The sequence below is a fragment of the Cherax quadricarinatus genome, chromosome 22 (genome assembly GCF_038502225.1).
Source record: "Cherax quadricarinatus isolate ZL_2023a chromosome 22, ASM3850222v1, whole genome shotgun sequence".
In the NCBI taxonomy this organism is placed as follows: Eukaryota; Metazoa; Arthropoda; class Malacostraca; order Decapoda; family Parastacidae; genus Cherax; species Cherax quadricarinatus.
Genome location: NC_091313.1, coordinates 1,324,268 through 1,342,904, shown reverse-complemented (window position 1 = coordinate 1,342,904; position 18,637 = coordinate 1,324,268). Strand labels below are relative to the sequence as shown.

The following is an 18,637-nucleotide window of genomic DNA, read 5'->3' as shown; positions in this document are numbered from 1 at the left end:
CGTGTTTATTATATAATTTTGAAAAAAATATCATGGATGGATTAATGAAAATGTGTATATTAACGTAATATACGACATTTAAATGACTTGATGTATGTAAGTTTATTTAGGTACAGGTATACATAAGTATAATTATCAGAGTATATATAAAATATGAAATAACTTTTAAAAACATTTGAAATTTTGGAGTTTCCAGACAAAATGGAGAGACTTAGTGCTTACTGAGCTCATGGAGAATGTAAACAAACAGGGTGGGGCACGGTGACCGTATTAGAAAGTCAGGTGGGGGGAGCCGTATAGTGAGTTTTGGTCATAATTTGAAATGTCCGTATTAGCGGAACGCCGTAAAGTGAAACGCCGTAAAGCGGGGCCTTCCTGTACCTTACCAGCCAGGTTGTGGTTCGTATGTTGGATTACGTGCGACCAGCAGTAACAGCCCGGTTGATCAGGCCTTGATCCACCATGAGGCCTGGTCACAGACCAGGCCTCATGGTGGATCTCTCTCCAGGTATTGTGTTCTGTATGCAGTGTTGCATGTTGCTAAGGTATTAACCCTTTGAGGGTCCGTGCCATAGATCTACGGCTATACGTTGAGGGTCCAAACCGTATATCTACGCCATGAGCTCAGCTCACTCTGATAAGCTGTGAGTGGTAAATTTGGGCCTAGATATGAGAGAATACATCTATGTGGTATGTGTGCACCACAAAAACAAATCCTGCAGCACACAGTGCATAATGAGAGAAAAAAACTGAGACTGTAATTTTCGATTAAAACAGCGACTTTGCAGTGTTTTTTTGTATGTTTTTTATAGCTGTATTTGCGATTTCTTGGTCTCATTTGATAGAATGGAAGATATATTACAGAAATAGACATGATTTTGATTGGTTTTAATAATGGAAATGGGTTGAAACTGAGTTCAAAATAGCAAATATGTTAAAGTTTTGCCGATGTTCAAGAGTAAACAAATGATTCCACACGTCTAATACACGCCAGCTGGTGGGTCTAATATATGTTCACAAACGTGGTGATATTATTTATACAATTACTACAGTATTGCATAACAGTAAATCTCCTATTTTTTGGTTTGAATAAAAATTCATTATGTGAATAAAAAACCAAAATGGAATTCATTGGTAAAGCCTGAAAACAGAGGAAATGTTAGTTTAGTGCCAGGAATCCCTGCATTGTTTATTCTGGACCCAATTTTGAAATTTGAATATTTTGAACTTTGCATTAAATTGGCCAAATTACCAATTTCCGATCACTTTATTTTGTAGTTGAAACAGTTGACTGGGCGATTTCTTGTGCTCAATCGATAGAATAGAAGTAATACTAGTGAAATGGCTAAGAATTTGGTCGACTGGAGTAATATAATTGGCCTAAAATGGGAGTCAAAGGCGGCAAAATCACCGATGTGTAAATATCGCCGACACGTCAAAATTCGCGAGAGCATAATTTCGTCAATTTTCCATCAAATTTCGTACTTTTTGTTTTATTACCTTCAGAAAAAGATTCTCTACCATTTCATAAGAAAAAATAACAAAATTATTTTTTGAAAATTCTTGGACACTGGTGTGCACTTTGAAATTTGGCTTTTGGACCCTGAAAGGGTTAAATACTATTTGACAGGTTTTTATGGTCATCTGTGAAGTTCTTTGAGGTATTTGCTTGAAATAGTGTTAGTTTGTTGTTTTTTCCTGCTATTTCCTTTGAGATATATTGAATTTGATTTCTTTTTAATTAGGGAGAGGTTTGATAGGGCCTGATTTTTCAATATCATTGCATAAAAACCTCTCAAGAAAAGGGAATTCCCAGATGGGGGGGAAAATCACTATATAATAATAAATTATTTATCACTGAATAGGTCGTCAGGAGCATAGTGCCCATGCAATGTTCAACCATACAGAAGATTTTGTGATGTTTCCTGATGAGGCAACTACATCATTATGTGCCTGGGATGCTCGCAATGCTCAGCGGAAAAACTTGCTCTCCCTTGGTAAGAAACTGGGATAGTGTATACGCCATTCATCTATTATTTAACTACGTGTGTGTGTGTTGTATTCTGCATGCAGAGTCTGGCATTTTGCTACCGTATAATAAATAGCATTTGATAATTTTTTTGACCATTTATTTAGTTCATGTAGGTCCTTTAATATGAAAGTAGTTTTCTGTTTGTTTGCAAGCTTTCTACAAACCTTAGTATACCTGTGACTCATTTCAAGGGTTTATCTGCTCTTGCAGCCCAGTCTAAAACTGAGTTAAATCTACTTAATCAGTGAATAATTATCTATCTGTTGCTGTAGGAGTAGAGCAGTACTTGTGGTGTCCCATTTTCAGTATTTAATGTATCTTATCATTTTTTAAAAATTTTCAGGCATTTTTAGCACTTGTCACCACCTCTTGTATCCCAGTATACTGTTTTCCATCTGTTAAGAAACTTTCTAGGTTTTTATCCATTTTTCTTTAATGGCTTTTTCCAATATTCTTACAGTAACACTTGTCAGAGAGAGAGGCCTTGAGACCTGTATTTCTTAATATTGGTATAGTGTGTGCCATTTTCTATTTGCTAGTTTACCTTCTCATAATGAAGCAATTTTTTTTTTTTTCTAGCTTTGATAACTTAATTCTGCAAGGGTTTTTAAAATGCAAAACATTTGGACCTATTGCTTTTTTCTTTCCAACATCTGGTAGTAGTTTCTGTACTTCCTCATGAATATTTAAGTGTCCTCCATTTCACCTCTTTGTTGCTTAAATTCACTGCTTGTAATGTGCCCTCTTCTGTAAACATATTCTGGAACTTCACATTAATATTTCATACATTATCTCCACCTCACTGTTATTGCTACTTTCCTTAATTCCTTGTGTTTTGCCTTTAATATTTAGTTTGCATTTTACTATCTTGAATAAAAGATTTATCAGTAAATTGTAAGTATCTGGAGTAAAAGAGCATGTACTAATGGTGTTCATTGGTATTACAATCAAGTGTTTACCACACTTGTTTCTAATTAAAAAAATGTGTGTTCTTTCTGCACTGTTTTTCTTAATTTAAAGTTGTGGCATCCTTGTGCTCAAAGTTCTTAATTTCTTTTCCTTTTATGATACTGTTTGTACTTATTATACTTCGTCTTTTCATATGTTTCAGTGATGGCATTTTCAGTCTTTTCTGTCTATTTTCCAAATTCATGTCTTTTAAAACAGAACCATTTTGTAGCATGTCTTTTGATTCCTTTTATATTTGGGAAGGAACTTGTCAGCATATGGTCCTCTGAAAGATGAAGTGAACCATATAATTGATGAAGGGAAAAAAGTATGTGCTGCATTGTAGCATCTGCAGAGACAAAGAACTTTATCCCTGGAGGCAAAAATGGAGAATGTACCAGAATATAATGATACCAACACTGTTGTATGGATGTGAAGCCTGGATTTTGAATGTTGCAGCAGAGAGGAGGCCAGAGGAGGTAGAGATGCTCTGTTTGAGGGCAATGAGTGGTGTGAATAATATGCAGAGAATTTGGAGCTTGGAGATTAGATGTGGAGTTAACAAAAGTATTTATTTAGAGGGCTGAGTAAGGGTTATTGAGGTGAGTTGGATATTTAGAGAGGGGTGGAGAAATAAGGTGACAAGGAGGGCATATAAATCTGGGGTTGAGGGAAGGAGGGGTATGGGTCATCATAAGAAAAATTGGAGGGAGAGGGTAAAGGAAGTTTTGAGTGCTAGGGGCTAGGACATCGACAGGCTTGTGTGATCATGTTAGATAGGAATAGAGGCAAGTGGTTTTTATGATTTGACAAAGTGTTAGAGTGTGAGAAAAGTAACATTTATGAAGGGAAACCTGTTTGCACGTCTTGAATCTTGGAGGTCGGAAGGACAGTGCCTACATTCTGAAGGAGGAGTGGGGATGTTGAGATTTAGAGGGTCATCTGAACTGTCATGCCAACTCCCTTCTGCTAAGACAGTGATTGAATGAGTGACAGTGAAGGTGTTTTCTTCTTTATCAGGTCACTGTACCTTGTTGGGAGACAACCAGTGTTAAAAAATGATATGTTATCTTTTTTTTTTTTTTTTTTTATGGTCTGACATATGGTGTGAAATTTTTTTTTTTAGCATTTCACCATCTACATACAGCCTCTCCTCATTCACAATGTGCTTGTTTACCAACCAGTCAGACTTATGACCAGCTCTCCAACCAGTATGTAAACCTAGATAATGTATATTAGAACTGATTTCCTCTATTCTGTTTATTACAGTATGTATACAGTACACTACTGTATAAACATTTAAAAATATTCCAGAAATGTTATAAATAGTACAAAGGTGACATTAAAAAAAATATTTAAAGATGGTTGACACAAACCCACTACCAGTAGTTTGCTCCTCACTTAACGACCTACTTTTAGGAATGGAACCCCATCATTAAGTGAGGAGAGGCTGTACATGAATACTCAGGAGTAAAAGCTTTTACAAAAGGATTCATTATTTTTATGTACTAATTTTGCTTTTTTTTTCAGGTCATAATGGGCCTGTAAGGCACATGGTTCATTCTCCATGCTCTCCAGCTTTCATCACGTGCTCTGATGACTATCGGGCACGGTTTTGGTACCGAAGAAATGTCCATTAATAAGTTTGCATTGTACTTTTATAAGACATGATAAAATAAAAAGAAGCCAATTTTATAACTTGAGTAATTGCCCTGCTTGACAGTGATGGTTGTAATAAGTACTTTAATTGTAGTATGTCTTGTGTTCATTTGAAAAAGAAAAATGTACTGCTTTAATTAAAAACATACATTTATTTGTAAATTTCTCATTAAGTAAATACATCCAAGTACTGTACTTGTAACAACAGGGATAATTTTTTAAACCATAAATAATCCCAATTCTTGACTGTAGTATTATTACCCTCTTTTCCATTGTATTATATTATGTTACATATTGTAACACATTGTTCATATAATTATGAGGTAGGGTTCCCAGAATAGGTTGGAGGGATGGGAATAAAGGAGGTTTTGACTGATGAGGGCTAGGACATCAACAGGCTATTGTGAAGATTGAGACACTTATGCAACATATGGGAATCTTTATTCAGGAAACGTTTCGCCACACAGTGGCTTCATCAGTCCAATACAAAGTAGAAAAGCGTAAGGAGAGGAGGAGTTTGAGGTAATCAGTCCCTCAGCCTGGAGTCGATGTGTTCAGTCCATCAATCTTGTAGAATGTACAGCATAGGGCTGTAGAGGTGGCTTATATACTGTAGTGAGGTGAGGCGAAGCAGGAGGAGGTAGGTCATAGTGGTACCATCCACGAGTCGAAGTAGGTCTTCGTCCAAAGGTTGGACAAGTGTTGAAGAATTCTTTGTAACAAGATCCCATGATGCTGCAGTGTCTGACAGTTGTGATGAATGGTTTGAAAAACCGACAAGTTGAAGATTGAGACACTTATGCAACATATGGGAATCTTTATTCAGGAATTGTTTCGCCACACAGTGGCTTCTTCAGTCCAATACAAAGTAGAAAGGCGTAAGGAGAGGAGGAGTTTGAGGTAATCAGTCCCTCAGTCTGGAGTCGACTCCAGGCTGAGGGACTCGTAAAATTAATCATTTTCAACATTTCTTCAGAAGCATTCTCTAAATTTGTTTTAATATGAGATGGAAGGTTTTCATGCCTGGATGTTTTGGACCAGTCATTTATGAGGTCATTTGCTTTTTCAAGAGGAAAGGGATGAGCAACATTGCCAATCTTTTTCCTGGTTATTTATATTTATACCTTTCCAAGCCAAACTTAAAGGGGTGGACCTATTTAATCCACTAACAAATTGTTCCCATTCCTGTTGCCTAAGTTCTTGCTTTCTATTCCTTGCATTTGTTAGTGCAGCTTGGAACGTTCTGAGCAGGTCTGGGGGTTTACATTCACGGTACGCTTTACCAATCCTCCTAGCTGAATGTGTTAGATTGCGTAGCTCTGGATCATTATAGTATTTACATTGGTTTTTATTGTCACCTCTAGTGGAAGGTCTATGTTTTCTTTTCCTGCCCACTTGATCTGTGAGGACAGTCTCAATAGTGGCAACTAAATCATTGTTGAATTGTTGTGTGTCACTGGGCTGGTAATTCTTATACCATTGATCCAAGTGGTTAATAAAGTTGTCTCTGTGCTCTGGGTTGAGAATAAGTTTCCTCCTTCTGTATTTAACTCCTTGATTACTGGAGATGTAATCAAGATTGACAGTTGTGAGTCTTGGGAAGTGATCACATAGAAGATCATCACTATGACAGAGTCATGCATCGTATATGATGTATTAAATCCAAGGCACAGATCTAGTATGCCACGTATATAAGCATGCTCAGTAGTGCCCACAATTCGAACATTATCATGCTCATTTAGCAATTTCTCTAGTTTAGTTCCATTGGTGTTTGTCATAGACCCACCAATATTCTTATGTCTGGCATTAAAGTCTCCAAGAATGAGGGTAGGTTCGCTATTGATGCGATCTGGTAAAGCATCAGGTCGAAGCTGGTTTGCTGGGGCATAGAAATTAAAAATGTTTAGGGAAAAATCGCCTGCATATATTTTGACACTATGATACTGCATGTTTACTCGACTCTGCAGGGCAAGGAGTGAATGTGGCAAGTTCTTTCTGACATACATCACACAACAGTTGGTTGACCTTAAGTTATAAGCTGCATATCCAGGCAACTTTGGTGGAGGTGCTCCATCTCTCAGTCTACATTCCTGCAAACAGATGACATCAATATTCTTGGTTGCACTAATATGATGTAAGTCAGGCAACCACTTCCTGATGGAAGCAATGTTCCATGAAAAGATCTGTAATGTATCCATTGTAGTGAGTTATTACAATCTCTTGCTCATAAGATGGTAAGACTATTGTGCTCTGCCTACAGTGTGCAGACACTTAAGAGCAAATAGCATAGTTTGTACGTCTTTATCTTCAGAACCTTTTGCTTTAAGCATTTTTTGGCATCTTGGCAGCCAGTTCCAAGGCAAGTCTTGAAGCCATGAGTCATGGGCTTCTTTCTTACAAATTGCTTGAAACTGAACAGAGATTGCTCCACTTTTTACATGATCAACGTACTCAAGAGCATCATCCTGACTACATATATTTATTAAGGTCAGGCGAATCCAATGCCTCTCCAGTGGATGGCACTTCTGAGGTAATTCTTTCTGTAACACCTATCACTTTAACAGGTACCATGATTACATTAGTGTTCTCTGATGATGCCTGTGGCAAGACTGTCTCATCATTCATTGTAGGTAGGTCCTGTGCATCTGACTTATCTCCAGCTTCCAGGGGGGTTACAAGTGTGGTGTTTGTCTGACTGTTGTAGATGTGTGTATTGGGAAAGACATGCTCATCCCCATATTCAGGTGTAGGTGTATGTATAGGTGGTGGCAGATCAGTAGTTCTACATGTGTTAGCAGGGATGGCTAGCTCCTCCACAACTGGTATGAGTGATGGCATTCTGGTATCACCAGCATCCTTTACAGGGAGGTTGGGTTCTTCCACACTTTGCAGAGATTCAGTCTCAGATCTGGCTGTGGTAGACTGGATGGCCTCATCCTCAGTTACCATTAAAGGACTGTTATCAGGCTTACGTAGAAGGTTGTTTGGGTTCTGACTGTAGTCCTTATGGGAAACTGTAACCCCAACTTTTTTACAGTTAATACACTTAAATTTTTGGCTGTCAAGGCCTACTGTGCATTCTCTAGTGGAATGTTTCCCAGCACACTTACCACACCAAGAATGTAGTATTTCACAGGCTACTGCAACATGGCCATAGTGCTGGCATTTGTAACACCTACGTTTAGGGGGTAGGTACACTTCGATGTTTAGGAAACGTAAACCAGGTACCCAGATATTTCGGGAAAGGGGCATAGGGCCTACCAAACTGGCAATAATTTGGGATCGTCCTTTAAGTCTTTTAGGCTTGATGATATGCTCACTTAAGAGTCAGATGGGATGGGTTCATTTAAAGAGGGTATCCAAAGATTATGATACTGACCCATTTTTTAAAGTGGTGAGTGTCTGATGGAGGGCAGAGCAGCTTAATACCCCCATAAGGTGTATTAAGTAGATCACTGATCAATTCTTCATTCTGTTCCACAAACACAAAGTTGTGTGAGTTATTTCTAAACTGTATCCTTGCCTTAGGATGTTTCTTTACTGCTTCCATTAGCCATGCACACTTAGCAGGCAGCAGGGTGTTGTAAGGGAAGTTCAGCTTAACACATTCTTCCTTTGAAGAAAGACTTTTTGCAGCCTGTGTGCACCAAGGATGTTTAGTTTCACATTGCCTACGAGTCAAGTGAGCCTGACTACGTCGGCGCTCTAGCCCTTTCTCACTTTTTCTCTTTCGTTTACTTTTAAAGGTCTGGAAGCTATCATCACTTCCATCACCTGCAGAAATATGTTCCTCTATGACAGTTGCCATGTTTGCCAGTAATGATATCTCATGTAAGACTCACAACGCAAGAATTCCTCACTTACCTTCCCCTTATAGCTAATGCAAGAGTAAATATTTACTATAAAGTCAGAAGTCTAAAATAGATCATATGACGTGTGTGAAAGTTGCCTGGGTATTGTAAAGGGGGTACATGCCACGACTTAGGCAGAAGCTTGGCTTCATCTCGACGGACGATGAACCCGTGAGGGACCACAACATCCGCATCTCTGCGGTAAAACATTGTGCAGTTGAAGATGCCATTGAGGGTTCTGTAGCCGGTGTGATGGATGCTGTTGGCTCTGGGTGGAGCTTCAAAGGTGCTGAGGATCCATGGCTGGGTGGGGTCACGGGGTGACAATTTCTTCAAGAGGAGAGAGATCTCTGCTGGGGATCCCACACATATGCACAACCACAGCATCAACACTGCTTATCTGCAATATAACCAGCTTTTTGCAGTCTTCCTTGATGCAGGTCAGGCACTCTTGATCAAAGATACTGAACCTGCTCCAACCTTCCTTGACTCGAACCCTATTGCCTCCCATTCACTAGGCTCTGTATGATCCCTGTTTGGTTAATGCTTCACCTAATAATAATGATAATAACAAAACAATCCGTGTTCTATTAATGTGCCCCATCTTATTTGAATGTGCCAATATATGGGTATCACAATTAGCCATTACTAAAATAAAGCTATAACTATTATTCATTACTTGTTTTATTATATATATGTTGGTAACTGTTAACGATAGGCATCTTGGCATTGACTCATAAGCTGCACAGCACTTTGGGCAAAGATCTGTACATATGAAGATCGGGGAAGGGCAAAGAAAACCGCAGACGGAGTATAGGCTAGGTGGCCAAAGACTGCAAACCTCGCTCAAGGAGAAAGATCTTGGGGTGAGCATAACACCGAGCACGTCTCCGGAAGCGCCAATATGTTGCAGATAACTACTGCAGCATATGGGTATTGCGACCCCTGAATGGGTCACAATGTATATAATGTATATTACCTGTTCATATAATTTTTTATTGCTTATATTTGCGATATTAGCTAAATCGTAAATATATTGCTTTATGTTATTATTTGACTTAGTTATATTAGGTTGGATTTAACATTTATATATTATTCAGTGCTCATAGTTCGAGTCCCCTCAAGGAAGGTTCCTTGATGTTGGTGAGGGGCTCTTGATTTAGGGAATTGGATCTGTGCTCCAGTTCCCCGAATTAAGCCTGAATGCCTTCCACATCCCCCCCCCCCCAGGCGCTGTATAATCCTCCGGGTTTAGCGCTTCCCCCTTGATTATAATAATAATAATAATAATCATAGTTCGAGTGTTAAGTAGCTGACAGCATTGTCTAACTACTGTAGTTTTCACTCCGCTTGTTTTGCTGCCGGCTTCTGTGTTGCTGGGCAGCAGCAGTCCACGGAGAGTCACGTGATCAGGGTGGGGTGATCACACCTCACCAGGAGTGAGTGTCTGCCTGGCCTGCGCTTTCTTGTTTGTTTGACGTGCCTTCCAACAAGGCGTGCCTCTCCAGCTCCCTTGCTGGCCCTTGTTGGAAGATCGTCTCTGTTGCTTTCTTGTTAGTTCTGTGTAACTCTGTTCTCAGAACATAGCCTAGACTTAGTGATTTTTGACGTTGTACTGAGGTTGTGTGTTGCATAGACACTCTGAGAAACTCAGGTCCTGAGCTGTAGCTTCTGACCTAATTTGTACTGGTATCTGTGTACTGTCACAGTTGGGGATTTTCTAATGCTGAACTTAGATTCAGTAGTATGGGAGTTTTTTGACTTTTGTGGAGGATCTGCAGATGGTCCCTACCTAGTGTCATTATATTATCTCCTTGTTCCTGATTCTGTGTTGCTGTTGCTTGTTATATTGCTGTTCGGTTTAACAGTTGCTTTATTGTTCTAGCAAGCTGTTCTGATTGCCAGGTTGGTCAAGAAGTTAGTTTATGTGAGGACTTTTAGTCAGTCACTGGTTAAGTCTAGTCGAATATTGAGACATAGCGAACTACTTAGAGCACTTACACACATACACACAAACTTACTTGTATATATTTGTATTATGTTATTAAATGCTAACAATGTACCAGACGGTACTTAAAAGCCATAATGATGTGATATGTGCCTTCAGCACAATACTACTGTACACGGGAGAAGTGTAGGAACTTGTATCCTATATTATATTCAATTGATTACTATAATTTACTTTGAACTTATACGCCTAGACAACTTTATTGTTATTAATAAACTTATTAAATTTTAATTTCTTTAGTTAGTAGCCTACCAGTTGTAATCCTGAAGCACTATTGAATCTTACTAAATTCTAATGGATAATTGGACCAGGATACTGACTACTTGTTACAAAAACCCAGTAACAGGCTGGATGCTTGAAGGGCAGTCCTTTCTAGAATTCACTGGAGATCTCTATCATTAATAGATATTGCATTTTTTGTAACAATGGGTGCCTGGCAAACCTGAGAAAAGCGTTCTGATACTGTACACTGTGTACGTCAGGCCCATACTGGAGTATGCAGCACCAGTTTGGAACCCACACCTGGTCAAGCACATCAAGAAATTAGAGAAAGTGCAAAGGTTTGCAACAAGGCTAGTTCCAGAGCTAATGGGAATGTCCTATGAAGAAAGGTTAAGGGAAATCCACCTGACGAAACTGGAGGACAGGAGGGTCAGGGGAGACATGATAACGACATACAAAATACTGCGTGGAATAGACAAGGTGGACAAAGACGGGATGTTCCAGAGAGGGGACACAGAAACAAGGGGTCACAATTGGAAGTTGAAGACTCAGATGAGTCAAAGGGATGTTAGGAAGAATTTCTTCATACGAAAAGCAAAAGACTTGGCAGACGATGCACCATCCCCCCAATGAAAAGCAGGGGTGTCACTAGCACGTTAAGAGACCATACAATAAGTGTCAGGGGCCCGAGACTGTTCAACTGCCTCCCAGCACACATAAGGGGGATTACCAACAGACCCCTGGCAGTCTTCAAGCTGGCACTGGACAAGCACCTAAAGTCAGTTCCGGATCAGCCGGGCTGTGGCTCGTACGTTGGTTTGCGTGCAGCCAGCAGCAACAGCCTGGTTGATCAGGCTCTGATCCACCAGGAGGCCTGGTCACAGACCAGGCCGCGGGGGCGTTGACCCCTGGAACTCTCTCCAGGTAAACTCCAGGTAAGTGGAATAGTCTAGCAAGGGATGTAGTGGAGGCAGGAACCATACATAGCTTTAAGATGAGGTATACATGGAGTTTACCTGGAGAGAGTTTCGGGGGTCAACGCCCCCGCGGCCCGGTCTGTGACCAGTCTGGTTAGCGGCTTGCTAAAAACTGAGTCATATTGGGACTTGAGTAGCTCACTCATTTCCTTGTTGTCATCTGTGTAGGACCCATCTTGTTTAAGTAGGGGCCCAATACTGGACGTTGTTCTCGATTTTGATTTGGCATAGGAGAAGAAATACTTTGGGTTTCTTTCGATTTCATTTATGGCTTTTAGTTCTTCCCGCGATTCCTGACTCCTAAAGGATTCTTTTAGCTTAAGTTCGATGCTTGCTATTTCTCTGACCAGTGTCTCCCTGCGCATTTCAGATATATTGACCTCTTTTAGCCGCTCTGTTATTCTTTTCCGTCGCCTGTAAAGGGAGCGCCTGTCTCTTTCTATTTTACATCTACTCCTCCTTTTTCTTAGAGGAATAAGCCTTGTGCATACATCGAGTGCCACCGAGTTAATCTGTTCTAGGCATAAGTTTGGGTCTGTTGCTTAGTATATCTTCCCAGCTTATATCGGTTAGGACTTGAGAAATGGTTTACCAGCTAAGGCTAAAGATTAAATATAGGGAGTACTTAGCTGATAAGACAGCTATCATCCACACAGCTGTCCCTGCAGACGAGGTCTGGAGAAGCTGTCTCATCCACTTCTTAACAGGCTGAAATAAGTATATTAGGTAAGATTATAAATTAACCCTAGGGGGTGTTATGTCAGCATATAGTATCAGACACTGATGGCTGACGACACTTACTTGTGTGGACTCAAAAGGTCCCCTTATCACCGGGGTCTATGATAAGTGACTAACTTGTAACTTAGACTCAACTGCGCAGTCAATATTAGTACATCACGAGTTAGAACACTTACCTGGGTATATGTATCTGACCCGTAGTAATGTCCGGATATCCGATGAGTTGATTGAAGAATAGTGTTCTTTGAAGAATGTCGCACTACACTCTGTTGGATCGCAACACTCGGTGTTACACTGTTCATCAATAATTATTCACACCATGTCACTAAAGAAGCTGATCACACTTCTCTGTAAGTGTTTATCGTGTTTTGTGAGACACTTTGTTCACACTAACGCATGAATCAGTGTTCTTTGTTGTTATCCTGGCGTCAGTGTGACTCCCAGTAGGGTGAAAAGTAATCTGACCTCACAGCGTCCTACGCCACTGAAGTGCCCCTCGAACATAAAGGAAAAGCTGACCTAGTACTTTTTGCTTCCTTGCCAAACTTCCTCCATGAAGCAAAGCAGAATGTTTGATTCTTGCTGTCTTAAGCACAGACAACAATGTACACTATCTTTACCATGGTAATAAAGTGGGAGCAGGATTTTCCTTAGTTGTCCTGCTAAGGTAAGAGATGGACTGTCTCTTATTAAACTACACTTTGCAACACTGGACTCTTGCAAGGAGCAGCGGTCGCTTGACCACGTCGTATACTTGTACTGCATCTGGGATCAATTACTTGCTGTAGCAGTAAACGAGATGTTTGCCCCTTCTGAGAGGGCTGGGCCCCTCAGGGCTGAAAGGGGCTGAAGGGGGCTGATACCCCCCTCCTGGAGAAAATTTCTCCACAATAAAGCTCATGGAGCAGGGTGAGAGAGGAACTAGTAGCGATCAGTGAAGAGGCGGGGCCAGGAGCTGAGTATCGACCCCTGCAACCACAATTAGGTGAGTACAATTAGGTGAGGACTATCTCTAAGCCCATAGCTTTGTAAAACAAGAAATGTTTCCCATTTAGCAGCTAAAAATCAATCATTTCTTCAAGAGGTGCAGCTATAAGTCAACCATCCCTTCAAAGAAGGTAGGTACAGGTATTAACCAACCATCTCTTCAAGGAAAGTTGGGTCTCTAGACCCAAAGAATTGCATCTCCTCTAGCCTTTTTTGGATCGAATCTGCCTACCATTCCTCTGGTGCTGTATGACTCTTATGGGTTTAGCGCTCTCCATTAATGTAATAATATAATAATGATAATAGCAGCAGCAGCAACTCCAGAAATAACAATAATAAGAAGAAAATAATAATAAAGTCGAAAGATTCTCTGAGACTGATCCCAGAGTTAACAGGAATGTTTTCTAAAATTTTCTCTAATACGTTTAAAGATATGTTTTCACTTATGTTAATATAAAAATTAATAATTTTGTATCAAAAGAACCTTACAAAATTTACCTAACCGTATTATAACAAGCGCAGTTTAATTTAGCCTAATTCAACTTATTACACACTCAGGTAATCAAAGCCTGTAAACCTGGTCGTAAAGGTGACATGGGGTTAGTTAGTTACTTTAATATGTTTATTATGCACCCCATACCCATCCTGTGGGCGGTAGTCAAAAGATTACAGAGGTACATAATGGGTCCAGGGACTGGGCCCCAAAGTTTTGATAGTTGGACTAGGTACAAAGGTAATGAACGCACAAGTTACAAAGGTAATTGTGGAAAATTTTATAGGGTGCTTACCTGTATGTACCTCAACATTATATACATACAAGTAATCTCATTGGGAGACAACCATATCGTTTACCGTAGTCACCCCGTGTAGACATGTGAGAAAACTTAACCACCTCTGGTCACTACAGGTGGCCCCTCGACCCTCACAATCTTGTCCACATCTATCCGAGACCAGTATAAATTGGGTAGCACCCTCAAGCACGGCGCTATTAATTAATTGTGGACTGTATAGATTATATTAGTTTAACTGAATGAAGGGGGGAGGATAGGATACACATGGATACATCCATCAAGGAAAAACATTTGTACATAATCCCACCACTTACCAGATATTCCCTGGTGGTCACTTGATGTGGCTGGATCACCCTTAACCTATCCAATTAAAACATACCTAACTGGCCAGTATCAGTCTGTTATAACTAGAAGGGTTACTTAACTGGGGGTGATTGATGCTCCTTATTTCCTCCATTCACCATCTCATTTCGACGTCCCGCCACACCGACACGGTTCTTATTCCAGCAGGATGAGGTATCCGTTGGTTTGTCCCGGTTTAGAAGTCGTGATACCATAAAACTTCACTATCCTCGATACGATAATCACTCGTTCACTCGGAGCAGGGCGATCTATTTCACATCCCGCATTCTCTTAACTTAATGTTATTATCACTGATTACATTACCATTCACAAGACGATTTAACGTCTCATAATCATTATACACATTAGAGGTCACTCCATTAAGATCTGAGGCCGATGAGTAAGGATTAACTCACGGGTATTTCCCCTGGACACACACCATGGCCGCGCACCAGTCACACCTGGTCGAACCATTATTCACTGATTTTACCTCCCTTTTACGGTGGTCCCGTAAATCACGTTCCCTCACTCTTCACTAGGGACAGTCACGACACTTCCTATTATGAATTGAGGCCTATATTAATCCTTAGGCCGCCGTGAACACCAGTTTCCTCATCCCCGGTTTTCACAGCCTCCTCACCCATTCAAAACACTGCCGCCACCTCGTGCCCCAGCTCGACCCCTCACCCCCCCGCACATCTGCGCAGGCGCAGCGGGAACCCAGCTGGTTCCATTCAAAATACAAATTCATTTTGACCCAAATCAACACATTAAACACTTATTAGGCACTATAGCTTCTGAAATTAAATAATTTCCACAGTAATGAATCATGTAAGTAAATTTACTTACTTACCTTTATACATGGCTAAAATCATGAACAAATTATAGAGTAATGAGCAATTCACACGTCCACATTCAGCCACAACTGTAATGAGTTATCAGTGCAAATATTAATTGTTGGGTCACACACACACACACACACACACAGGGGCCAGGAGCTAAGACTCGACCCCTGCAACCACAAATAGGTGAGTACACACACACACATACAGGACTTCAAAGAGACCTGGACAGGCTGGACACCTGGTCCAGCAACTGGCTTCTTGAATTTAACCCCGCCAAATGCAAAGTCATGAAGATCGGGGAAGGGCAAAGAAGACCGCAGACAGAGTATAGGCTAGGTGGCCAAAGACTGCAAACCTCGCTCAAGGAGAAAGATTTTGGGGTGACCATAACACCGAGCATGTCTCCTGAGGCACACATCAACCAGATAACTGCTGCAGCATAGGGCGCCTGGCAAACCTGAGAATAGTGTTCCGATACATTAGTAAGGAATCGTTCAAGACACTGTACACTGTGTACATCAGGCCCATACTGGAGTATGCAGCACCAGTTTGGAACCCACACCTGGTCATGCACGTCAATAAATTAGAGAAAGTGCAAAGGTTTGCAACAAGGTTAGTTCCGGAGCTCAGGGGAATGTCCTACGAAGAAAGGTTAAGGGAAATCGGAGTGACGACACTGGAGGACAGGAGGGTCAGAGGAGACATGATAACGACATACAAAATACTGCGTAGAATAGATAAGGTGTAGTTTTAAAAATAGGTTAGATAAATAGATGAGTGGGTGTGGGTGGGTGTGAGTTGGACCTGACTAGCTTGTGCTGCTGGGTCTGTTACCGTGCTCCTTCCTTGAGTGGAGGTGAACAGACTGGGTGGGTCATTGGGCTAATCCGGAGGGGGGGTCATTGGTCTAATCCGGGGGGAGACATGGACCTGCTCCGCATGGGTCAGTAGGCCTGTTGCAGTGTTCCTTCTTTCTTATGTTCTTATGTTCTTATGACAGAAACAGGTTGTTCCAGAGAGGGGACAAAGAAACAAGGGGTCACAATTGGAAGCTGAAGACTCAGACGAGTCAGAGGGATGTTAGGAAGTATTTCTTCAATCACAGAGTCACACAACAGCCAGGTTGCACTGAACGTTTCAAAAGTACTTTCACAAGCTAACACCAGAGTCGCCATCGCTTCTAGCACTTCCATAAAGGATCTAACCAGAACAAAATCCAAGCACCACGAACCAGTCAACGCAGGAGTTTACACTATACCCTGTGGAGGTTGTGACAAGATTTACGTAGGTGAAACAGCAAGATACCTCGACACCCGTCTCAATGAACACATTTACGCATGTAGGAACGATAACTTGAACAACGCCTGTGTACAACATCGAAATTCTACCAATCATCTCATGAAATTCAGAGACGCCCAATTAGTAATTAAAGAAACTAATTTCCGCAGACGCAAGTGCCTCGAATCAGCACTGGTCGCTGTTTCGAATACCATTAAACAAAACAACGGCAGCTTCACCATCTCTGAAGTCTTAGCAGGAATCCTCCTGAAAACAGTAAACCCTGCCATCACATAGTCTCTCCTGTTATACTACACAAAGCACATTACAGAGAGTGAACACTGAAACAGGCTGCCTCTTTCCAGTCTATATTTGTCCAACCTATTTTTCTGTTACCCTAGTAATAGCTTTTATATTCTTTTACTCATGTACGAATTAATTGCTCTACCATATTGTATTACTACTACTACTACTACTACTACTACTACTACTACTACTACTACTACTACTACTACTACTACTACTACTACTACCACTAGTGAACATCTAAATGGTGCCTCACTAGTACTGCACCTCACTCTGAGCTTTTATATACCCTCTGTGTCCATGTATTGTTTGTAATGGCTTGATAAAGCTCCTGGAGAGCGAAACGTTGCCACAATGAAATGTCACATTAGTTGCATTTGTGTCCTTTTACTTTACATATTGTCGGTAATTCTACCAACTTTATTACAATCACAGAGTCGTCAGGAAGTGGAATAGCCTAGCAAGTGATGTAGTGGAGGCAGGAACAATACATAGCTTTAAGACGAGGTATGACAAAGCTCAGTAAGCAGAGAGAGAGAGAGAGAGAGAGAGAGAGAGAGAGAGAGAGAGAGAGAGAGAGGACCTAGTAGCGATCAGTGAAGAGGTGGGGCCAGGAGCTGAGTCTCGACCCCTGCAACCACAATTGAGTACAATTAGGCGAGTACACACACACATACACACTCAAATATGTTAGTACACACACACACGAGTGCACATACACACACGAATACGAGCACTCACACATATGAGTACACAAATACACATGCAAACACACACACGAGCACACACATACACATACAGACACAGACACAGACACAGACACAGGCACACACACACACACACACACACACACACACACACACACACACACCAATCTGAAGGTATGGTACACAAACACTGATGGAATAACAAATAAGTGGGAGGAGTGGCATGAAAGAGTCAAAGAAGCATCACCGGACATCATAGCTCTCACAGAAACCAAGCTTACAGGTATGATAACAGATGCCATCTTTCCAATGGGATACCAAATCCTGAGGAAAGACAGAGGGAACAGGGGGGGTGGAGGAGTGGCATTGCTGATCAAAAATCACTGGAATTTTGATGAGCTGGAGAGAGGAGACAGCGGAGAAGAAAGTGATTACATAGCGGGAACGCTTCACTCTGGAGGTCCCAAGGTGGTAATAGCAGTGATGTATAACCCACCGCAGAACAGCAGGAGGCCAAGGCAAGAGTACGACGAGAGCAATAGAGCGATGGTTGACACACTGGCTAGAGTGGCCAGAAGAGCTCATGCATGCAGGGCAAAACTCCTGATCATGGGTGACTTCAACCACAAGGAGATCGATTGGGAGAACTTGGACCCACATGGGGACCAAGATACATGGAGGGCTAAGATGATGGAGGTGGTACTGGAAAACTTCATGTGCCAACACGTAAGGGACACTACAAGAGAGAGAGCAGAGGATGAACCAGCAAGGCTGGACTTAGTATTCACCTTGAGTAGTGCAGATATCGAGGACATCACATATGAAAGACCCCTTGGGGCCAGTGACCATGTGGTTTTAAGCTTCGAATACACAGTAGAGCTACAAGTGGAGGGAGAAGCAGGAAGGCCAGGACGAATGAAGCCAAACTACAAGAAAGGGGAGACTA

General features: G+C 41.2%; 1 protein-coding gene across 1 annotated transcript in view; it reads left to right on the top strand.

The window, feature by feature from the left end:
• Positions 1-4,883, top strand: part of CstF50 (cleavage stimulation factor subunit 1 Cst50) — a 32,810-nt gene extending 27,927 nt beyond the window's left edge. Inside the window, exons 8-9 of the mRNA XM_053778233.2 lie at positions 1,866-1,997; positions 4,511-4,883. Coding sequence (XP_053634208.2) covers positions 1,866-1,997; positions 4,511-4,620 — 242 coding nt within the window. The 3' untranslated portion in view covers positions 4,621-4,883. The remainder of the gene's footprint in view (positions 1-1,865; positions 1,998-4,510) is intronic.
• Positions 4,884-18,637: the final 13,754 nt, after the last annotated feature.